The 25675-nt window shown below is 41.7% G+C and overlaps 1 protein-coding gene across 6 annotated transcripts in view; it reads right to left on the reverse strand.

The window, feature by feature from the left end:
• DPP6 (dipeptidyl peptidase like 6) overlaps window positions 1-25675 on the reverse strand; it is a 575985-nt gene that overhangs the window by 175975 nt on the left and 374335 nt on the right. For all 6 annotated transcript variants that reach the window (XM_030009646.2, XM_030009648.2, XM_030009650.2 and 3 more), the window contains exon 2: window positions 6601-6715. In XM_030009646.2, coding sequence (XP_029865506.1) covers window positions 6601-6715 — 115 coding nt within the window. The remainder of the gene's footprint in view (window positions 1-6600; window positions 6716-25675) is intronic.

Below are 25675 nucleotides of genomic sequence, written 5' to 3' on the forward strand. Positions count from 1 at the left end.
TATGAACAATGTTTTGTTCCACTAAAAGGTGTTTCAATACAAACTATCATTTTTACCAAATTAAATTATATTCTTCAATTTTCACTTTTTTTCCCAAGTCTGACTGAGGTTTCAATCACACTGCTCAATGTGGCTTCCAAATACCAAGACACATTAATACAAGTCCTCAGCCAAACCCCTCTGTGTGACAGCATTACGCCAAGTTCTTTTGCATAATTTTATTTATTACAATGGAAAAGATAGGTCAGAGGAACTCCAGGAAACTGTTCCAGTTTAGTTCCCACCATGGTGCAAAGCCCTAGCGCCGGGTACCCGGGGAGATCAGGCGGTGCAGAGCAGGAGGTCAGAGCACACATGCAGCCCTGGGCTTACGGCTGTTTCAGGTGCCACTTCCCAAATGCCACCCTGAGGAACACGGACACACTCTTCCCTACCATGAGGGCATAAGGACAAGCAAGCCTCTGTGCTGGAGATTTGGGAAGGGACAGGGTGGGAAGCCCTTCTCATTCCCTCTTTCTGTGCAGGATGGAGACAGCCCCACCTCTGTACCTTCACACCACTTCAAATTCTTCATAAGGTAGAGCAGGCAGAGGGAGAGGTAGCAACTGAAGCATGCACACCCAGGAGCATCCCTACGGCACGTTGCTGAGATTCCCTTACTGTCTCCTGCAGTGGGCTGTGATACCTGCATTAGGTCCTATAACGGGCCATGGACAACATTAATCTCAGCCATACAGCTGGGGAGAAAACAAACAACTAAATAATCAATCAACCAACGATTTTTCAGTTAAAAATTCAGATTTACTGACCTCTCATCGAACACATAGGTAAGTCAGAGAGCTCATTAAGAATGCCTACTCCATTCCTCTGGCCCCAACGGAGACATTTATGGAGGAAGAAATGTAATTGCAGGATCTCAGGTAGCCCACCCTGTCCTGAGGAGCAGTCTCTCAGCATGCCTCAGAGTGTCTCAGCCAGTTGGCGGACACCAGTTGTGCTCACACCCAGCTGCAGAGACCTTGAGGCCTCCTTGGGTTTATGGAAGGAGAGGAACAAGCACGTGCCACCACCTTTTTTGCACTCGTGTCCCCTGCCCCCAGCAGACCCAGATGGCAGCTGCCAGCCAGGGCCTGACAGCACAGCAGCACGGCAGCAGTGCAGGTGGCACAAGGACCTGTGATTTGAGTGCCAAGTCAGAAACCCGCCGTTCAGACAGCAAAGTCACGTGCTGAGAGAACCAAGTGAAAACCATGTCCGTTTTATTTTTGATTCAATGTTAAAGGCATGACGGGAACCCTATGTTGGTTCATCTGTCATCATTTGGGTTCATCTGTCTGCACCTCATCCTTGAAGTCAGTGCACCCAAAAGGACATGGGCTGAACTGATAAAACCCTACTCTCCAGAACACAAACAGGACAAAGCTCCTCCAGAAACCCAGAAAACTCAAAGAGAAAAGGGCTATGAGCTGACCTCCCTGCCTGTTTTGCCTCCGCAGTACCAATCCTTTCTTTCAAGCTTCCTTTCAACTCCAGCAAAGCTCAGAGGCTGCTTGATGGGTCAGAAGGTTTCAGTCACCTTTGGGTGCCCACTTTTCTTTCCATCATCCCTGGGGCTCAGCTGACGGTCAGTGTCAGGTGCTTTTCTCACGCACCTCCTGGGCTATTGCACATTACAAGCATGTGGGTGAGTGCGTGTCTGTGAATGTCCACCTCTCGGTGGCCAGCAAGCCAGGAGCTGCCTTCCCACCTCAGCATGTCTGCTCAATCCCTGGGCAGACCTAATGTCTCCTTTACCAGAAATGACCTCTCTGTACCCAAAAGGCAGTGGCCAGACAAGGCAAACAGGCAGCCTGTCTCCCTTCCGTGAAATCCCACTTTTTTTTAATGGCATATAATACACATTTATATGTAACAACTGCGAACAAACAAATTACATTCCTGAACAGCTGGTGACAGGATATTTCCTTGCTCTTCCTGACTAGCAAAAGTCATACAAAGCTTTCCAGGCAATGTATTTTGCTGTCTGACAGCATGCTGTGAATTAATGCTATGCAATGACTACCTCGGTACCATCTCTGGAAAATGTTTCCTATGAATTTTGTAAAAATTTTAATATGGAGTTGGGTGTACTTTCTTTTTTTTCAGCTAAAGGTCAGATTTGAAAGGAGCAAACTTGATGTATATCTCCTGAAAGCTTAAGGTATCAGGAACAGATGTGCCAAAAGTCCTTGTTTGCCTCCATTTCCAGAGAGGACTAGAAAGCAGCCTCTTCCTAAGCAAAATGTCTAATGGAATTTGGGGAAGGTTTTTTTAATTAAAATTTCTGTAGGATTGGGTCTTGTCTTCAGCTTTGATGTGTGTGTTTGTGTGTGCGTGCACACATGCATATCTATAAACTTTGGCAGGTCTTTATACAAATACACAAACAACAGTGCTAGGATGGGACCCATACTGGTGCCATATGTAGCGACAAGTGAGCAACCGCCAATTAGGAAAGGCTCAGTCCCACACTTTTATCATTTGTATAAATAGCTTCACATTTTTCAAAGGTGGGTGGAGTGGCAGGACTCACACACACATGAAATCAGAGTCCCTCAGCGTAGGCAATTGTGTGCATGTGGTGTACTAAAGTGTAATTAAATGCAAATTTCACCAGTTACTGCTTCTTTTGAGAATGTTGTTCTAGAATACCAAAGGATATACAAATCATAGAAATGTTGAAATTTTATTAGGATTTTATAAAATAAGACCTAAGTGTTAGCTAGCAATAAAGCATTGTTACTGTAATTACGATGTCTGCTGAATGCAAAGAGCACTGTTCCCAGTTTATGAGCTAATCTTAAAGGAGGGTGAATGACCTGCCTCTGGGAAACCCAGAGCAGTAGGGATTTCAGCCTTTCTGCAGCTGAATCCGAGTTAAAACCTACTTTAAAGGTTTGGGCTGATTTGCAAAAGAATCTTGAAGAGATATATAAATCCCCTTTTTCCTCAGTTATTAAATAGCTTAATCATTATCTGTTCTGCTAAGCAAACTTTCCCCATTCCCCACTCTACTACTCGCTCTTGGTTTTGCAGGAGTCTACCCAGGAGACTACCCCAGCTTTCACAGTATTGGGAAATACCACCATCATGATGCAAGTTATGGGTCCAGTTACCCACTTTTCTTTGTCTGAACACTGACTACAAGACTGCATGCTGCACTCTATCCCATATATGTCCCAAATTACTCTCTGTGGGCATTGCAGGATGTTCAGCACTGGGTTGAGAGCATCTCTGCATTGCATGCCTTGGTATTGCACTGCCAAACAGGCCTTCAAACCTACAGCAAAATACTTAGAGAAGAATGGTTTCCCAGGCAGGGAGAGGGCCAAGACCGACAGGAACAAGCAAGGCATTCAGAGGTAAAATGCAAAAGGTTATTTGTACTAGTATGAGAGTGTCAAGCTGGACTCCAACATTATCATCCGAAGGAAGACTTAAAAATATTTGAAGCATTCTCAAGTATTGTGCTCTGCCCATGCCAGACTGTATCACCCACCTGAGATATTTCCAGTGAAGAGGGTTTTCTTGTTTGTTGGGGTTTTTTTGTTTTGTTTTCTGATTCTACCCTCACATTTCTCAGCAGCTCCCCATGAACATCCACAAAGCTGCTTCACCTCCTTCCTTTGCTGTCCTCCTGCCCCTTCCTCACCTCTTGTTCAAATATCCATCACTTATTTTTCAGTTTGGCTACCAAAGGATAAACATTTCTTCTTCCAGTGAACTATTTTATGGCAGGAAAATGCAGTCTCTGCTTCTCCTTTTGGACAGGCTCCTCCACCTTTCCCACTCCTCCCTTGTTGGGACGTGCTATCCCCAGTTGGGATTAGCAATGTAATGCTTTTTAGGTTTGTCAAACCAGCCTCAATGTCTCATTTAGCACTAGCTGGTGGGAAATGCCTGTGAAACGAACCTCCTGTTACCCTGTGCCATAGTCCGTCCTCATAACAAGCTCCAGGGCCAGTGGCCCAAAAGAAGACTGAATTCAGCTGCTGCCAAGCCACAGCAGCAACCTAAGCTATCTATTTTACCCTTGGCAGAGTCTCACCATGAAACAGTTTGGATCCATAATAAAAACAGAAGCAGCACTGAGCTCAGAGGTTTTGTATTTGCATGTAGGATACAGCTCTGAAACACCAGCAGGGGAAAAAAACAACCCAAACCCAGTTTACCAGCAAATCAGGTAATTAGAAATCTCAAAAAGCATGAATAGAAGAAGCTTTAGCATAGCAAATGACTTTGCATATTATTAAGTTTTAAGCACAGAGACTCTCTCAACGGTGTTATTTGGAGTTGTTGCTAAGTACATACCAATAACTGTGATTCATGGGTATACATGTGTGTGCATATCCCAAACAAAAAAATGTCTTTGTGTATGCATATACAGATATAAACACACAAATACACTCGTGAATTTTATTTATAACTGAATGTAGGTATTACACATTCCCACTTCATACTACATAAAATACAATGTCATCATAATAATCCATATTTACTTGTGTCTTCCTAAATTAGAGAACGTTAACGATAGGATCTCAATGCTCATTACACCTTTTCTGTCTAGGCATTTGCCTGGACAACAGCACTTCAGTATCTATAGTCATAACAGTCATTACTGGATTTTATGGGTGATTTTCTTGACAGAGAAGTGGGAGTAGGGTTCAGAAGTCCCAAATGAGGTCTATAGTGGAGCCCAGAATTGAAACCAGAGCTGCTAAATCTTCACCAGATATCATTCTGACCATCCTTATAAAGAAATCATTATTACAGGTGGTCTTGTAAAAGGAAAGACTTGTGACTTTAACTGTATTTAGGACTGTACAGGTATGTTTATGCTTCTCCCCATGTGTCCATCTATATGGAATCCTGCTCTTCGACAGAAGTGGCACCCATGATCTCATCTATGCAGTGTGAGCCACTGACAGCTGCTTGAAGCCCCAGGGTATGGGTTTAGGAATCTAGGCTTCAGTGTGCATTTTTGAAATTCTGGGACTGCAATTCTGTAAATAGAAGGCAACATTTCCATACCTAATAGGTAAGGGATGATATTTTTCACTGCAAGTAAGTGGTGCCTGATATGAGTATGGTCCACAGACCATGCCCCAAAACATCTCAGGGATGAACTGCACTGTCCAAAGGTGTTAAATCTGAACACTAGCAAAAGTAATTTAAAAAATGATCCTTAATTAAGTTTAACCTTAATTAATTTAATTACTTAATTACTCTGGCATGACCACGTGCTACCTACACTTACACTGAAAACTTCAGGATAGCATAAAATAAACTGAACGCGGCATGACAATAAATAACCAAAAGGATAACATAGTGATTGTTTGTTTCAGTCATTTTCAAATTAACTCAGTGCAGTCCTGTATTTCTTGGTTTATCACTGTCTCCAGTCTACCGTACAGCAGGACTGTGGGATAAGAATTGTGTCAGGGAAGATGGCCCAGATCTGCTGAACTGCATGTCAGTTCACACACTACGAGCTAGAAATTTCTGCCACACAACTTCCATCTCATTTTTCCACTTCACCGTCCTGTGCCCTTCCATTTCCTACGGTTTCATTTTTCCCTTGCCTCCATTCCCCTCCTCAGCTCTGTGCTTTCTGTCTTGCTGTCCCCCAGAATCACTCGCGTGCACTCATCCAAGAAGGAGCCTCTTTTCTTCTCCTCTACGTCCCTCTGCAGGGGACCTTCTACCTTCTCCTGTGTTTTGTAGCTCCTCACCCTTTCTGACACTGAATTCTCTTTTCTATGTCTTGTCTCTCATTTGTTTATCTTTTCGTATTCGGATCACAATCTTCTCAGAGCTGCAAAAGCGCATTATTTCTGCTCCATAAGTAGGCATGGAAATTTACAGGGCTGTATAAATATGTAATAATCAATAATCATAATGATACCACATTAAAATTCAAGCCTACAACTTCAGCAGCTACTGTAAGAGAAGTAATTCACAGAGGTTACATGCACAGAACTTTGCTGAAACTTGGTAAGGGGATTAACTTAAAGAATCCCTTATTGGGAAGTTACTAATGTGGTTAAGTGCTACCTGGCACACAGTTATCTGGAATAGCTTTGTAAAGCTGAAACACTATGGTCTGATCTAAAAATCAATCCAGCTGAACGGGATGGGAGTTAGATGCCTAAGCATTGGTGCCTAATGCCATTTTAGATGGTCTAGGATAAGCCATCCAACTGGCAGCTGATGCTCCATGTGGGCATGATCTTTAGGAATTCCTGTGTCCTAACCGACTGCTCTATATAGATGTCTCTCATACCCTGGCACATCTAAAATGACACTCCCCACCTATGTTTAGGCAACCAAGTTTCACCAATGTACCTTCAGCTCAGCAGCCCCGATCTTTAAATCGAACTGTGAAAGTCTAAAACAATCTACCTAAAAATGGCCTTGAACTCAGCATCACATCAAGCTAAAGAACAGGAAGGATGATTCCTTTGATGTTAACTTTGCAGTCAGCTTGCAATCCCTTTCCCCTTGGAAGTGTAAAATTACAGAAGAAAAACAGAATGGAAGTGAGTTAAAGGTTATAAATACCTGGAGTCAGGAGTATAACAGAGGTGACAATCAGGGAGCAGATAACGAGAATAACAAGTAAGGCAATTGCAATTCCTTTCCAGTTTCTTTGTGGAGGATTACTCCCCACCAGCTCCTAGAAACATCAAAGGAAAAAGAACATTTAGAACAGGCACTTAGACAAGGAAACAAACAGCAGAATCCAAACAGCAACGTATTTCCACAGAACCACACCATGCACCCTGCAACCATGGTGGGTGAAGCCTGTAAACCAAATACAATTCATGCTATTATAATACGTTGCGGTATTAACTGAATTCATTCCAAGTCAGATTATGCAATGGATAAATGCAATGCACCCATAGGATGCTTGGTAGTGTACCCCACGCTTCCCACCGCCTTCTCGCATACAGGCACCAGCCACCCACACCAGCACTCATCCAAACTCATTTATCAAAAGCCAATTTCCTACCAACCCTCATTAAGTCTGGCAATAAAGAGCTTTACAGTAACTTTCAAGAGACTTTTATAATAAGATGCCAGAGAAGAATACAGGAAGATGATAAATAATTCACAGGGGCATGTATGGAGATAAAGATCAATAAGGATATCCCCATGGTGAACTTTTCTGCCTTCCCAGAAAACATCACATTCCCTCAGCCCACCTTGCATGCATTTCTAGGTTGGTAGGTCTAAGGACATGAAGACAGGATTCACATCTAACATACAGATTAAATTTAATCACATCCTTAAAACTTTGGAATAAAAGCTCCATCACTATTCACTGATTAGGTTTGACTTCACTGTGGTTGTACCATATGTTCTGTCTACGATGTATACAGCACCCCTGCTCTCGAGACTGAGGTTTTTATGAAGTGCTGTGTTCGCATTCACAAGATCTTAAATATTTATTGCACTTATCTCTTTCATGCTTTTTGATGGATTCCCCTTAGCACTGTGCATTAAATGTGATTTCATGCACACATTGAAGCATCCCCAGGAACTGTATGAAATATCAGTGCACTCCACTTTCCTAGAAGACTGAATTCACTAAAGGGATCTGGCCCCACAGCCAGAACAACTCTGGATGCTCCTCCTCCTTGTTGACCTCACCAATTTAGATTTTTTGCCTCATTTCTTTTATTATGCGGGATGGTGGGTCTAAGACAGACCTGCTGGTATTTCTTTAAAAGATTCTTCTTTTTTTCTTTTTTAATTTTTCAGGAAAACAGAAAGCTTTATAACAGACTAAATTCTTGTGTAATTCAGAGAGTTTGTTTCACTTACTGTAACATTTTCTTATACACAGCAACATGACTGAACAGGGGAGTCAGGCAAACCTCACAGCTTTGATTTCAGAAAGCACTGGAAAATGTTTTTCAACTTTTTCCGTATCAAGAATCCATTTCACAGAAAAAGATAACGTTGAGACTCTCTTCCTACATGTTTGGGATCTATCCATTACAAAGGCTATAAATCTGCAATGGAAAGCCAAGTTTGAGGCATTAAATGTCAGAGGTAGCATCTTTATTTCACAATTTATTCTAGTTCTGGGAAAGACGTGATGGTTCTCTTCCTTCTGGCAAAGAGGGGTAGAGGTTAGCAGCCCCTCCCCTCTTTGCCTTCCCTCCTCATTTGCACTTGGCTTTCTATTTGAAATGAAAAATAATTAAAGGAACAAATTTATAGTTTATTATTCTTACTGGAGAAAGGTCTGAAAAGTAGGTTAGGAGCCTTGAGAAATGCAATTTTGCCAACAAGCAAACAAAGGATATAAATACTCTCATTTTTATAGCATCTTCACCCTAAGCACAAATAAAAATATTAATTAATGTAGTCTTCTAACACCTTTTTTAGGAAACTGTTACGGTCCCCATTTTTCAGGTGATGCAAACAGGCTTAAAAGAGAGTCTGTGACTTTCCCAGGGTTGCACACAATAAATGTGAGAAATAAAGCCAGGAAAAGAATCCAGAGCTTCTCAGTAAGTGGCAGAAATATTCTTGCTTTCACAGCAGGGCACAGTGGGACCCAGAGGGATGACAGGAGAACTGGGGAGAAGCAGGTGAGAAATCACAGTGCTTCTACCCAGCCAAGCCCTAACAGTGTCTAAGGGCACAGGTAAGACACAGACAACATTACAGGACTGGTGGCAACAGTCACACTCCTGAAAATAATCTAACAACCCTCTCTCCCCCAAAAGGTCAGAAGTTTTAAAATTGAAAAAAAAATCGTTCACGGACTTGAATCAGTCCTACGAACCCAGCTGTAGTTCAAAAGTTTAATAAGACCTTGAATTAAGTGAGATTTCCCCATCCATGAGTCCCAGCGTGATAAAAATCCACACACATGCTTAAGCTTTCAGGATATCAATACTTCCACTGAATCCATTATCACACCATAATCCCATTAATTCTTCAGTCATTCAATCAATATTTGAGCCAAATCACAACAAAAAAGACTGGGAATTTCTAGTGTATCAAGAGAAGGAAAACCATTAATAAACAAAACCTCAGTTTTAACACACTGCAAGGAAGCAGAAAGGAATGTTTTCACTTTCTTTTCAAAATTCCATCAGGAAATTTCCCCTGATAAAAAGAAAGAAGAGACAAATGACATTTCAAAGAAAGGTAAACAGCTTTATTCAGCACAAGATTGGAAAGCAGCTTTTTTGTTCTTCTTGGTCATTTGAAGTCTTTTTCGATGGAATCACTTATACTAAATCTGCTGCACACACGTCGTACCATATATAAGCTAGCACTGACGTTTTAGATCTTTTCTATCTGCATTTCTGTTAATTCCAGAGGGATGTTGCTGTGTCATTGTGAGCAGCTTTTATTTCCAGGAGATTACAGCCTCACCACTGGTCCGTGATACCCCATGCCCTTGGCAGCAAACTCCCACCCTTCGACAGGAGTTGCCACAGGTGGACATCAGCTGCCTATTCACATTGCTCAGGAAAGCCTCTGTGCTTGGCACCAAAGCTGGGAAGGTGTTTAATTAAGGCAGGTACAGATTCAAGCACATAAATAGTGTTCCTGAAGTGGCACCTCAGAGGGTTTGCTACCAGCGCACAGCACAAAGCTATAATTTGCCTGTTCCTGAAAGATCCCAGCTTGCAGACGAAAACACAGAGACGTAAACCAACCAGCAAGCAGATACCCTTCCTGAACCATGGCTGTTAATCCTAAAGATACCACTTTGGTTTTAATACTGAAATCTGAGCATATTACACACATGGAAATAAACCAAGCATGCACAATTTCTGCTCTGATGAAATGATTCTACTGAAAACAGCTTAAAAGGAAGCATTAAAACAAAGTCACTCCTCAGTAGGAGTCACCTGCTCTCTGCTTCTCATGAAGAACTAACACAACGCCTGCATGACCTCTGCAAGCAAGCTAAAGCCCTTCAGCCTGTTTTTTCTCCTTTTTTCCTTTGCTGTTTTCCACCCCCTTCTTTCTCTTACATAAAACCTTAATTGTTTTTGGATTAGGGAAGTAAAACAGATGTTACCACAGGTTTTAACATAAGCACACTTCATTGATGCTGCATACTAAAAACTGTAAATGTTATCACTTTCATCTTCAGTTATGATTGAAAAATAACGCTACCCACCTGTGAAGTTGACTTTGAAGCCATCAATCCAGACATCTACAGTATTTTAAGAGTCTAGAATACAGATCTGTGATGACATATGTTCCTGCCTGTGAAAGAATCACTGTACTGACATGTTATGGATGAAGGCTGGATGTGCTCCAATGCAAGATACTGTCAACAAAATTATTTCTTGCATGTTTATTTGAAACCTGTCAAAAGTCTGCCAGCATGGTGGCCATATTACAATAATATAATAGCTTCTTAAAACAAAAACTCATCAAGCACAACTTCTTTTTTTTTTTTTTAATAGCCATACCTATACTGCTAAATGAAAGAAGGACAATATAGACATCATTTGTCAAGCATTGGTATTATTTTATAAAAGCTATACGTCCTGGACCAAAATCTCTGAAGGGTCCTGGTGGGCCTCTTAGTCTTTTTCAACATGGAGTTGCCACTTTTGTGCAATAACATCAAACCCCAGGTGTCTTATACTGGAATACATAGATTCCAGATCCATGTGCTGTACATGAGGGCTCTTGCTGAAGCAGGTGACGCTGGGCCATGGCTGCAGACGGGCGACTGAGCTCTCCTCTCAGTTATACCAGTGTAAATCAGAAAGAAAAGGAAAAGGAAAAAAAAGAAAACCAAGGAATTAATGGTATGAAATAAAAGCAGGTGCAAGATGTTTTATTGCCTCCGGAGGTGGCAGGATGGGGTTTATAGCAGCGGTTTTGTATGGTTTCCATACTTGCCATTCTTACAAGCTCTGGTTCTTGCTTTTTTTTATTTGATTCTAAATTTTAGCTAAATAACCTGAAATACTACACTCATAAAAACAGTAAATCAAAAATCTTCTAGCAAGCTTGTTAACACACAGTTAATTGAAAAATATGTATTCTACCGTCAATTCATCCTACCTCATTCTGAATGAAAACTTTTGCCTGATGACATAACAGTGAGTGCAATGACTCTGGAAAGTCAGCTCACCAATTTCAGAACATGGCGCAGAATAAAACCGTTGCTGAGGAATTAAGGTACGGGAACACTGTTGTCCCTGGCAAAAACTCCCATGATGTTCAGTGGAAAAATAATCTTGCTGTTAATTAGTTCTTTATAATACAGAATTGCTGCAGATTATAACTGCTAAACAGTACAGTAAATGAGATAAAGAGTAGGTAACCCATACTGTTAGATTATTAACGTTGTGTTGCAAAAAGAAATATTAATTGCAATGATAATTGCAGTAAACTAGATGCATTGCAGTGGTTACAGCGGGAGGTTTGCCGAGACCTCTGGTTATATTGCTGATCGATACTGCCTTACTGTCTCATTGCGCTCCTCTGCCTGCCTGGGCCCTCTGCCGCTCACCTGCCTTAAATTTAGGATGAAGGTTCTTCATGGGCAGGAATCATTTTTGGTGCCCTGCCTGGCACAGTGGAAACCTCAATCACTAAAGAACTTAGGCAGTATCATGACATGGATAAACAATAATAAGCAGGTAACTGCATCCTTCTCAACTCTGAATTCAAGCTGAGTTACTATTGCTTGGGTTTTTTTAATTTATTTTCTTTCCTTTCCTTCTCCTCCCCACCGGCCTCCCTCCCCTCCTGCTGCTGCAGACCACCCTGAGCTGTGCTCCAGCTGAAGTGTGATGCTGAATAGCAATTGGTTTGCAGATAGACTCAGAGAGCCGAGGCCTGAGGCTACAGTAAACCCAGTTGTTCAGATGCTAAAGGTGACACTTCAGAGTGAGAGGAATAAAAACCCGGTCTGTTTTTACAAATGAGGCATGGCATGTGCGTGGGCTTTCCTGCAAAGCCCCGGCTGAAAGATTCAGAGAGATAAAACCATCCTGCCCGTTGCAGTGATGAAAGACAACTACGTTATGATTTTCTTCATCTTCTGTTGATAACAAATGCTTTTACTAATAGGGAGCAATGACTTAATAACAGTTAACATCTTTGCTGCCTACTCCCCGGCACCGTGAGAAAAATCTTTTACCCTGCACACAATGCAACCCACTATCCTGCCCTGCCTTTCTGGGAGGCTCTTTTTTGAATGCCCTAAAGCCACTCCTTTTGGCCCTGTAGCTACATCTCCTCTCACAATTTTCTGCAAAGTGCGCATACGCAAATGCTTTGAGGTTGGGCGTTAATGGAGTGTTTGAGAGTGAGCGAGGAAAAAGCTGTATCCCTAACGCTCAGCCCTTTGTAGAAATAAACCTTGCATGTTTTATGCTTTGATAGAGCTTTCAGTCTTACATGTTTCTTTTACAAAGCCAGTAGGAGAAAACGATTGCCATCTGCACCTTACACCTAACTGTTAGCTTTAACAGATGATGGGTCTTCCACAGTTTTAGAGCAGAAGGCACCAGATCCTCAGCTAGCACTGACTGACACAGATCATTGGCTCCACTGGAGCAAAGCCGGTCTGTGTCAGCTAGAAATGAAACCCAGTGCTACTTCTAAATTTAAAAAAAATCTGTAAAAAAATCTCAATACAGTAATATCTGGGATTCCTAGCTGTACTGTATTGCAGAAATGGATATTTAATAACTTCCCAACATTTTTATGAGCATTATGATGAAACAGTTTTGGATCCCCTCCAGACCTAGCAGCACTAAAAGATTAATTTATCATCTCTATATTTTGAACTGGCATCTTGCATGACTTTTGTACTCAAGTATAGTAACCACACTGCAATATCCTCCTACTCCTTCCAATGTATAAATAAGCAGTATTGTCATTTGAAGCATTCTGAAATTATTCCTAGTGCTTAAGGACAGAGTGACTGCATGGAATTTCCAAAAGAAATTAGAATTTGGGAACGTAGACTCTGGAATCCTGCCAGGAGCCTATTCTCAAGGTGACAAAAATTCAAGCTGCGAACACCAGCTGGACCTGTTGCACTAAGCGTGGCTCCAGCCAAGGGCATGCCCAGCTTCTGACTCACGCCCAGGAGAAAGGAGATGGCAATGTTGTACATGTGTATGACACACGACACATGTGATTAGAGATACTTTTAGCCAAGAACTGTGATGGTCTTGATTTAATGTCATCTTATTAATCTTCTTTACTTTCCCACCATCAGTTTGGTTCATTCATCTGCTGTAACCTAGATGTTTTTATAGCACCTGGCGCAGTGGGACTGCGAATCCTCACGGGGGCCCTTACCTGCTACTGTAATTCAAGTCATAATTAAAGATCCATTCCCAATAGTGACAGAGCCCATAAAATCAACAGCATTTCTTTGATTTTATTTCAGTGTTTGATATAAGCACACACATTCATCCACTAAAACAGAACCAAATCATCTCCTCGGGTGAAATATCTGCCATGACACCGGCAGAACTTGGCTTAGAACTTTTTTCCATAAGAGTGTGTTATCATCAGATCTGTGAAAAGGCTTGGCAAGCCCAAATGCCACAGATTATACCATTGAGCCCAGGACCCCTGTATGCCACAGCACTTGCTGAGCTCCACTTTTTCCACTATAATGCTCTGACAGCCTGGCTCCCTTCAAACCGAGCCACAACGCACACACAAGCCTTGAACAGTTCATACCCATGCAGAAAGCATCTGCAAAAGGTGATGTCGCCAAGGCATGCCAGGATGACACTTCTCTACTCTATTTCTTGAAGAATTATGATCTCAAGAAATGGGAAAAGAAGCTTCTCTGCAATATTTGAGAGCTTGGCAAAACCACCTCTCAGCTTTGTCGTCTCCCCTAATTCCAACAAAATGCCATTCTGCTTACATTTGTAAAAAGGCAATTACAATTTTTAGTGAAACTATATTTCAAAAAAAAAGAAAATATCACTCAATTTATGGCTCTGAACACCAAGGAAGAATTTGTGATAAGGGAAGTAGCAAAGTGTTTAATCTCCCTGGGTAGAAATACAGATACCCAGCATTAGAAATTCTGTTTATCATTATATTTTACTAACTCCTAGGCATTTTTTTTTCTGTAATCTAGTTTGTAAATAATTTGTTTCTAAATGGTACAGGTAGGAAAACATGAGGTGAACAAAATTTAATTCCTAAATAATTTGTTTGGCAGTAACGTGAGAAAGAGCCATGAAGACAGCCAAGTTTTAAGGTCGCCGTGCTGCAGAGACAGTGGGAAGAGGAATATGAAAACGGTGTGTACAGCAGGGAGGAAGAAAACGGGTTTATCAATTTCATTTTGCACTCTCCTGAGGTGTCCATCAAACTCAGGATGCAGAAATTGCACTGCGTGCTAAGAAAGTAAAAATTACCTCACCGGGTTACTTGCAAAACCTTCTGCGATACAGTAATTATTATATGAATTCATGTGTGAATTAAAGCAGCTGGGGGCTAGGGGAGGGTCGCTCCTCCTTTGGTTGACATACGTAACTCTCATTAACACGCAGCAAAGCTTCACGCATGTATGGGGAAATAAAAAAACAGAAAGAGAGAAGCACTCTCAGTATAATCTACCACGCCAACCACCATCTATCATTACTCTCTGAAATATATCAGCTGCTTTTTGTTCAAAATACGTTTCCCTCATCATCACTTCTTACAGAAGGATGGTGGATTGGGGATTTCAGATGAGGTCCCTGGCTGGCATGAGGGCTGCAAGGTGATGGCTCCTGAAGGTCCTGCAGCCATGGGAGCAGCTGGGCAAATCCATGGTCAGAGATGGGATTGACCCCTGAGTCCTGGAGTGACATGGGGAGGTGAGGGACATGGACAGACCAAGGGTCAAGAAGATGGCGTTGGATGGCACTGCAGGGAGAAGGAGGCTGCAGTGACAATTCAGAGCTTTTTTGGGGGAAAAAAAAAAATTGATCAGAGCCCATGATAACGGGATTTCAAAAGTAATGACAATTGCCTGAACCTCCACGATGAGACACAACTTAAAATGCTTTTACAAAGAAAAATGTCCAAACTAACAAGCATATGATGATAAAATCTGTTTTGTGTGTTCACTAAAACACTCTCCAAATTTAGTAAGGAACCAGCAAAAATCACATATTTCTGTCCTCCGTGGGACTCGAGTGATGTGTGTTTTACATAAAAGTTGAGTTCAGCAGGGAAAAAAAACCAATCCCTCCAATAAGCCAATAGGATCTCACTAGAGAGAGAAGTTCCTCCCCATTTCAAGCCAGAACCTGCCCTTACTGAGGTCAATAACAACAGTTTTAACAGCATGCCTGAGTCCTTCAATCTTCTCCATATATCATAATTAATCAGATTATGGTGCTGGATTTCTCAAGCATCTGAGTATCCTATTAAAATCAAAGTATGGTGTAGGAGGTATTTAAAATGCAAAGTCCAGAGTTATTCTGGATGCTAAAATTCACAGATTATTTTTATACATCTTTTACACAACTTTTATTTCAAGCAACAGTTATTTACTGTTTTGAAAAATACAAATCCTTTGATGTATGGATGTTTCAAAGACAATGCAATTGCATTATTCATCATTGTAGCAATATTTATATTAAGATGCTACTTATCATATAATTTTACCTTTAAGAGAATCTTAATTTTCTGTCGGTTCTAGGATCAAGTCATATTTGATGTGTGGGGTCTCTAATGCTGTTGCCGAATGTAGCCAAGATTTTAATGAAAATTATAGAAGGAATATTCTTCTCTGATACAAATTTTAACAATGTTGGGCAATAGAAAAACAATGTGTAAGTGTGGGCCTGTATTTTACACACTGCTTTTAAATGAAAACACATTAGCAGTTCTTGGAGTAGGATGCAGTATGAAGGCTTTTCTCTCCCAGTTAAGTCCCCTTCTCCCCAGCCTGTACAGCCAAGATCTTTTTGCTTAGTCTCTCTCCCCTTCTTCTCCTCTCCTGAATCTTTCATTCCTGGTTTCATAAGTAAATACAAACCAGTAAATAAAGCAAACGAAAATCTGTTCTCTTGCACCAAAGGCTATTGGCAGAGCACACCTCTCACCCACCACAGCCAAACCCTCTTACACTGCAGCGCAGCATGGCCGTATCACAACTTCTTCACCAAAACAGTTCCCGGACTGCTCTGAACCGCAGGCTTTGCTGCAGCATTCCTGGCCCAGTCCTGCTAGTAATGGGCCAAACCCATGCCTGGGAGCATGCTAACAAACCACACTAGTGATCACCTACGCTTGGTCCCCTGCACCCCTCCAGGTTACTTCACCGTATAAATGCAGCCCTAAACTCTACCTGAATCCCAAATCCTAAACCTAAGCTACAGTCCCCAACTCACCCCCAGTTCTGCAACTCTTCAGGAAAATCATTTGCTTGAGCTCATACCGTTACTCACGCAGAAGTAAGGAGCAAGGGACACAACAGCGAAAGGATGGCTCTCTTTTCCATTTTTATAATGTTAACTATTTCTTTCCGGGTAGCAGCAACCTGTGCTGCCTTCCGTGAGCGTTGCTTGGATAAAGAGGCAGGGAGCAGAGACCACAGGCTGCGAGACTGTCTTCAAAATAGCTGGGAGACATCTCAGTTCTCCTAATGGGATTTGCTCGGGTTTTTCTCAGATATTCTTGAAGCAGAAACCACTTCATGGATATCCCGATTTGACGGTCATGAAGTTTAAAAAAAAAAAGTCTTAATTCCCCCTGGCCCTTGTCCAGCTCTAGCTTAGGAAAACTGTAGTTTGAAGAATTACAGCTCTTCGAAGGGTACTCGGGCTTTTGGCATGAGATGCCAGCGGGCTGGCTCAGCACCGAGTGCTGCTGTCAGGCAAAGTGACTCCAAGGTCTCCAAAGGTTTATGAGTCTTATGCTTGGTCTGTTTTAATTGATTTCTATTTTCAGTAGGCTTCTCACAGCACATTACAAAGAGCTTTGCAAAGTCATTTATTTACATTTTCAAAACTTTCTGGGTGGCAGTAAACACAACCAACAAACAATAAGTCATTTTTCCTCAGGAAAGCAAGATACCAACTTTCTTTCCCATACTGAGCTGTGTTAACTGTGGCACAACACCACAGGAGCATGACTCCTTGTATCGAAAGAACACTTCTCTTGCTCAGTTTTTGGTTGAAAGAAATATCTTTAATTCAATACAATCCTGAGACTCAATAAGTGAATTACAGACTGGAACGGAGACATCCATGTTCCCACTCAAAAGAAAAAGCAAAGCTGACTGACACACAAATTGCAAATTTTTCTCCTAGAAGATCTTTCATGACGGTCACCGCCACCCAGCAGCAAAACCACTGCATTACCATGATCATTTTTAATCTCCCTGCACAATTCATGTTAGCATCTTAACAGCACTGACAAAACCACCTCTTCTCCTGAATCATGCTGCTGGTTTATCTGTCTGCTTTTCACTGGCTTCAGGTCATAATGTTTCTGCTGTAACTAAAATTCTTCCTTTAATTTTGTGACTCTCTCACTTCGGATGTTAAAAGTGAGAGAGTGTGGTTTAAAAAGGACCCTTTTGTATTTGAAACTGTAGGGATATCATATTGATTTAAACATGCTTTAGGCTTTGAAAAGAGAAAAATCACCCAAGCAGACACCATGACTTGTGTGTGGCAGTTTTATTGCATCCCATGAAAAAAATGCTCCAGAGATGGGAAGGAAAAGGCAAGTGTCCAAGAAAGGAGTTTCTTTTCTGCACCTCTCCAACCTGCTATTCTCTCAAGAAGCAGGGTTTGGCTTCTGAAATTCTTAACAGACCCAGCAAGCAGAGAGCTCCATGTCCACATTTCCCTACAGTGCTCAGCGGGGCTCCTGATCTAAACACACCTAAAAAAGTCCTCTATCTTCATCCCCCTGTCCATCTTACCTTGCAAGACTTAAAGCCACCCTAAACTCATGTGATGCTGCAACAAAGCTTCCCCTGTAGACTTCCCTACCACGTACCCCATCTAGCCCTCTCATGTGGTGCCGTAACTACCACCTTGCACCATGCACAGACCTCCTCAGAGGTGTTCAGATCCTCAATTCCACGTGGCTTCACTGGGATTCAGGCACAGAAACACTCCTGAGGACCTGGGCCCTGGTGCCTCTCTTCTCTCTATCTAAATTCAAAGATAAAACTCTTCCATAACTAATAGAAGAGTTCAGAAGTGATCAGATATGTAGCAGTGGGAGAAGGAAAATGATTGGGGCTGCAGCACCAGTATTTTTAAAGAGAGAGAAGAGCATTAGCACAGCCAGGATTTCATTTACCATGTGAAAAATTTGTCCAGAGCAGAATGGGAACTCTACCAATTAATATAAACTACAGACGCTTCCCTCCAATAAGCAGAGTTACAGGGATCATTTTTCTTTGACACACACCATAAGGGAGTGAACAGGTTAATGTAGTGCATGTGAGTGCATTTTTAAAAATCAATTTAAGGGAATTTTCTCTGCTGTAAATTAGGCTCTGGCACTAGGGAAAACCATCAAACTCAAATTAAAAAAAAGGAACAAAAGAATTTAATTTAAAACTATATTGTGATTGTATTGCTCATTGGCGCACACACAAAAATCAACAACAGGCATTTCATTTTTACCTTCTTTGATTACAAAAAGGCTATTATCAGTGAAAGATAATGTTGAATCATAATTAGAAGCAGGACTCTCCCTCCTACCAGCCTGCACAGCTCAACATTTTCTGTAATGCAATATAAAGTAATTTTTGTCAGAAATCCCATTTGTCAGCTCTCCTCACATTGACCAGATTGCGACCCCTCTATGTCCAGTCACGCGCGCTTCTGTGTACTCAGAAAAAGCAGGGTTTGGCTTCTGAACTCCAGACTTCCCATTCAGCAAGACCTTACATTGGCCTAGCTGCAGCTGAAGACATGAAGAAATGTAAGGGCAAAAATGATGAGGCTATAGGACTCATGGTATCTGCATAGAAGATCTGAAGCAAAGTTTTCAGGATTCCACTAATATTAACTGGCAGGAGAACAAATCTCAGCTGAAATCCTGCTTTTTCAAGAAGGCTAAAACAGTTCCCATAACTTCACGGCATTGTCACAGGCTCTCAATTCCCCACTATCTGACTGCAAACTATAGACTCCTCTGCCCCTCACAGCAACTATACATAGGGTATCTTCTTTAACTGGAGAGGAGAGGACACCCAGCACTACAGTGACATTCACGCTCAAAGCTACCATAAGAACATGTCCTCGAGGTGACACAGCTCCACACGATGTTTCCCAAAACTATCACCAGTCATAGCCCTTTTGCTTTTCTCAAGTGACATTTGCTGTCACCAAACACAGGAATTGAAAGGCGGTGCTGAGGACAGCAAGATTTTATGACATGTTCTGCGTCAGTGAAGTGAAGAAAGAGTATGACACAACTGATCTGTGCTCATACGTTGGCTGCTGTGCCGGTTGCCAAAAGATATCAGCAGCACAATGAAGGGACAGACAGGTCGTATGAGCTACTCAAGATAAATCAGCTGTGTTATTTTCCTTCTACTTCATTGACATAAATACCTGCATCATTCCCCTTGTGTATTCAACAGCCTTTCATCTGGTCCATCACTGAAACCTCCCTCTATAACGAGCAGATGATTGCTAATGTAAAGAATCGCAGTTATTTAATGATGACAGATGAAACTTCAACCATTGCCAAATGCTGCCCTGAGGAAGAGAGGCCAAGGCTCTTCTGCTCTTGGCATTTTTCTCTCCTGCAGTGTCCCCCACATTGCTGATCATGCCCCACACTACCCTGCCTGTCTCTCCACGGTATTGTGGGATTTTCTACCTTTTTTCTCCAGAAATTCTTCACCTGTTGGTAAACAATGTCAAAAGTATGTGATTATATATTACCATAGTCTTTTATATCTGACCAGGCTGCTATAGACCATTTATTCCCTCCTCTTACATCTGGTTTGAGCTATTAATGAAGGGAGTGTCAAGTGCTAATCTTTCAGTTGCCAGGATAAAACACAATGTCAAAGCCCACCACTTCCACTAAAAACTGAAAATAAACAGATGAGCAAGCCATGGTACTAAAATATGTGCAGTCATTTTTGTCATATTCATTTGGGCAAGGGCAATGAAGGAGACAGGATAAACAAAACCAAACCAAAACAAAATGAAAACAATTAGACTTGCACAGATTCATTCACTGCATTATATTGCTACAGCAGAGAAGTATATATGTGTATATATATATATATATATACACACACATGCACAAACACACCTCTTTTTTTCTTTCAATTTCTTGGCATGGGAAAGCAGATACTCACCCCTACACACACACCTACTTAGCTCTGTATGAGAAGTCAGTTCTTTTTTACCCACTAATTTTCACCTCCTTTGAAATGTGAAACAAACTGTCCGTTTGTAAGCTAAGTGGAGCTGGACCTTGGCTCCTCTGAGGAAACACCTCACAAGTCGGTAGCTGCAGCCCCTTCCCCGTTGGGTAGGACCAAGCAACAGTGGCGAACTGCAGCAGAGGTTCATGGTTTCAGCTAATCCCCTCCCCATATGGTGAGGGACTATGCCTGTAGTGAATAATTAATGAAAAATATGTCTGATCAGAAATTCAAAAGAATCAGAGGAATTGCAGAAGTAAAAGCTAGTGTTTTTCTTTTTCCTATTCTTTCTTTTTTTCCCCATGAGCTTCTTTGGGCTCACAGGGAAAAAGAGACCCTTAAATCTGAAAGCACACCCCATCGCCACGTGTGCTCCTGAGAGCGTGGTGGCTGTTGGCGTGAAATATCTGCCCTGTGCCTCGAGTAGCTCACTAGGGCACCTTGAACTGTGCTGTAATTGAAACATGGATCTCAGTGCTACAATACCTGCCCGAGAAGCTGGGATAAATGCTGGGGCAGTCAGCCTGGGCTAAGCTTCAGGCTCCTGCAGCCACACGCTCTTGGGACCCCCGCGAGCTAATTTAAAGCTAGGACTTGGGACAGTGACTGCAAAGCAGACATGCTCTCATTTACTTTTTAGTAGGAGGAGGATGGAGGAGGAAAAACTGTATGTTTTATGACCTCTCCTCGTTAGCAAGAAATATGATAAGGCTGTGCCTTACTGCCCAACACTTTTTTGCGGTCTTGAAATAGAAAAGAAAAAGCATTGCTTTTTTGTACATAGTATTTTGCCTTAATAAAATATCGCTATCATAGCCTTATAATGTGAAATGAAGAAGTCACATTATTTTCAGGAAACCTCATAGCAAACTAATGGGGCGCTACAAGCCTCGGATTGTTCTTTTTTTCATTTTCTTGGCATGAATTTAACAAAAAAATTCAGAATCTAGTTCATTCTGTTACATAACCCTTTGTGAAGGACCCTTAAAATTCACATCAACAGTATCTCATTCCCACTTTTCCCTTAATTTCCATTTTGTTTAATGGCTTCATCACTATTTGTTTGTGATCTCAGTATTTTTTTCACCTCCTGAGAGAGAGAAAAACTCTCCTGGGTAATAGGACAAAGAGCTGGAATCTGTCTGCTTCTGTTGTGCTTCTGTAAAAAATATATTAACAAAAAAATTCCCTCGCAGGGAATAAGCCCAGTTCTACTTTTTTCCCTGGGGTCTGGTAACACGATTCCAGCTGAGAGTCCAGATACAAGTGCCACGTGAGGAGGTACTCTCAGCGCGAATTACGCAGTCACACAGCACATCCCCTTTGCAGACTGAAGACACGAAGTGTAAAATAATCAATCTTCCAAGGTCCTAACAAGCCCCTGCGTTACAGGCTGTACCATGTAGTCTGCTTCTAGAACAACAAAAAATGTCTGGCACAGATAGAAAAGACAGCTAGAGGCTTGTGTCAAATTTCTTTGTGAAATTACACGAGGTACTTAACCTTTGTCCTATAACTTTTCATGGGAAATGAGAACATTTGCCATCCAGGCAGGAAGTCATTATCCCCCATGGGAATGAAAGATGTCTTGATATAATTCTGATCCTTTGACAACAAGACTTCTGAACCCAGATGCCCTCAAAAGACAAGTCTACAAACGTCTGTGCTTGGGTTCATGCTGAGCATGGACTGCCCAAGAGCCTCCTATATTCTGTACCATCCACACTTTACATACCTCTTCATTACAACTCAACTAATTTCTCACTTACATTAAAACTTATATTAAGAATTCAAATTCCTAAACCAGCAAATGCATCTGTTGTAGAAAAAAATATGTGGAAAAGCCCAAATGAGAGGAATGGCTGAAAAAAGTTTAATTTATATAGATTTTTTTCATGCTTGTACTAGTTCAATTTTCTGATTTTGAACTAATCCCTCTCCCCATCAGTCAGTCACTCTGTGGTAGAAGTGACTAACCATGCATGGTGGGAGCCCACAGTACGGATCCAGTTTTTGATCCAGTAGTTGACAATTAGTTAACCTCCGTCACTAGTGATGCTAACCTAATCTGCATCTTCCTACCTCCTCACTGGTTTGTAGCTTTTGCTGCAGCTGTTTTCCCCATAGTTTTCCTTTTCATATGGTGAGAAGATGGGACACCCTCACTCTAGGAACAGAGATTTGTGGGAAAAATGGAGGGTTTACTAGCTCATCTATACAAGATGTATGGGTAATTACATCGAAAGCAGGGCTGGGTTGTTAAAAGCCATTTGGATGCCTGACTGTCCTCAGTTTCCCTGTAGGCGAGGGTCCCAAACATCTGTAAAAATTGATGCCCCAATTCCTAAGCACCTCTCCATTTGAGACAGCACCCTTTAAGAGTCATATTCCTATGGGTTCCCTGTTCACATATAGCAAAAAAACCAATATCCCGTGAGGCTTTTGAGGCAGGGGAGTAGCCTTTGAAGGTTAGCCTAACGCACGAGAGGTTTGCTAGCCAGGGAACAGAGCAAGGGTGCAGCTCCCCTTATTTCTACTCATCACGAGAGGCCAGAGCTCACCCGTGGCACACCAGCCTCCCCACTCTGCTCTCACGTGCCAGCAATGTCTCCTCTGAAGCCATGGCCAGATAACAAAACACATGCTCCCCCGCTCCAACTGGTCTTGCATCCATGCCCACAGGCAGCACATCTGCGGTGTGAGCAGCAAGGGGGGAGGTAAGGGCATCATTTCAAGTAAGAGGAGCAGGCGGTTACAGCTAATCCACTGTCTTCATCGCCTCGTCAGGACAGGAGCATTTGAACTCGGCTTGTAGAACGCCATCGGGCGTGCTATTTGTTATCTGCTGTTCTGCACAGGTAGATGTAATCGCCATATATTTTATTAGCTCCTGTTACACTGCATGAATGGATACCACATAAGAGTTCCAGCTTACCACTTTCATTATCAATTATTAAAGCATTTGTTGCAGAGGGAAGAAGAATCCCGTTTCCCTCTGCTGCTGCTGGGATGATCATAGAAGTCACAGCAAACTGCCTGAGCATCTTTCACGGAGTCTGATTCGGCAAAGACCACTGCCACGGGTGGACATGGGATCAGCAAGAGGTGGGGATGCTTGGCCTGCCTGATAATGGGGCTGCACTTGGAATCAGCCTCTGGAAAAATGCTTCCCATGTCCATTAGGGATGACATTTACCTTAGTCCAGATGGCATTCATCACCCTCTGTGCACCATTTAAGCTCCGAGCTCAGAAGGATGGTGTGTGGTGTATGGGGATGATGTGTGCAGTTCTTCCGAACTGCAAATGTCATCCATGTGTGCATGTAGCCATTTTTTTTTATTATTATTTTAAGGAAATGTGGGCAATTAAGCAAAGGAATAGAAAATAGGCAACTTCCAAAAAAGTAAAACTCTCTTATAGTTAGGCTTAGTTTGTCTGTCAATGTTTCATTAAGTAACTGCACAGTATGCCTTGGAGTATGGTTGATTTCATCATCTAAACATAAATTTAACACTGTATATTATGGGCAGCTCCTAAAATCAGTAACTGTATTTAATACTTTACTAAATCTTTTGATAGCAATTAAGAAATGCTGCTGTCAGTTAATGCATGATACTGCACTATGGCTTTTCTGCCTCCTTTCTGATAGGATGCTCTGCTCCATCCACAGGGAGAACACTGCCGGCAAAGGGCAATGATTTCCTTTGGCCCCACGTGCCCCATAGGCTCAGCTGTAGATGAACTCAGGAAAGCATTTAATGGGATGCCTTTCTGAAGTAGCGAAACCATTTGAACTTGTGGTCAAGTCCCACAGACTTCAGTGGGGTGCAGACGGGAGTGCTTAGGCACTTCCTAGATATTTTGGTATATGATTTGCCAACATAAACACTTGCTCTGCAGAGAAAGTCCTAAGATACAACGTAGGTGTCTATAAGAGCGGTATCCTTTCCCTGGCAGGAGGATGCCTGCCCTGTGCACAAATTCCTGCATCACCGCCCTGCAGCAGCCAGCCCTCTCTGTGCAGTGTGGGGAGCTGAGCCCAGCTCATGGGTGTCTGTCTCGAAGCGGATCTGGCCCTTAATCAGGGAAGGGAATTAAATATTATGGTGTTTCACATGTTAATGACTCAAGGATATAAATTATATTTGGCACAACTTATTAAACATCTCATAAAACTTCATCAACGTGGCAGAATATATCCTGTGTTTTCCTGCTTTTTAATCATTTTAATAAATCAGATAAAAATGATGCCAGAATGTAACCATTACGAGAGAAGATTATCAGGGGTGTAAAAAAAGGAGAAACAGCCTGCTACCACACACCTCAGAAGAAAAAACACAATGAGGTGTTTACAAGGTTGGGTCAGAAAACAGAAACTTTAATTAAGTTTCGATATGATTGATACTGTAGATTTATCCACTCCATTATACAAGGAAAACAAATGAAACAGTGGTATGTTTCCTTGTCTTGCTTTAGCCTGCATCTCAAGGCTGTTTATAAATAGTTAAACAGCTGTATCAGAATTCATCAGTTTTTAGAAAAAAATTAAATCTTAACATTGATATCTATGGTATAACGACTTATAAATCAGCACATAATTAATCTTGATATTAACTGCATACCCTTGTGGTGTATGATTTATTATGGGTTATTCATCTAACTTCTTCTGTGGGTATTACTTTATGCACATACAATCTAATAACTTTCGATGCAGTAGCAGGTGCTACTTCATAATAAAGACATTAACATTTTTGGAAAAAATACTTTTATATCAGTTGATCATTCTCTATTTTCACTTCTCTAATGGACTTGATCGTGATTAAAAATTAAACCTGAAATATAGATCTCATACTTCCATCTTCATCCTGACTGCCTTTTTCATCATGTTTCATAATGTATTTTTCTTATTTCAAAAACATTGTTATATACTTATAGTTTCACATACCTACAGCCTTCTTAAATGTATGCTTATTTAGGGAGGATAACTTCCTCTATTGTTTCCTCTGTTTAGACTGGGAGTTCTCCGAAAGGTTTTAGCATTTCAAGAAGCAGCTCATTCAATTCAACTAACAAAGCTCTTCTGGACGATGCTGTAACATGTTGTGGGGTACAACCATTAGTTTTATTTTGGTTTGTAGCTCTAAATTGTCTTTCTCCCCACATGAACTCCAGCTACTGCAAGACAGGTGGTTACTTACTCATCAAAGCAGCTATCAGAGATACAGTCCCTAAGACAGCCAGACAGG

Source organism: Aquila chrysaetos, chromosome 3, assembly GCF_900496995.4.
Source record: "Aquila chrysaetos chrysaetos chromosome 3, bAquChr1.4, whole genome shotgun sequence".
In the NCBI taxonomy this organism is placed as follows: domain Eukaryota; kingdom Metazoa; phylum Chordata; class Aves; order Accipitriformes; family Accipitridae; genus Aquila; species Aquila chrysaetos.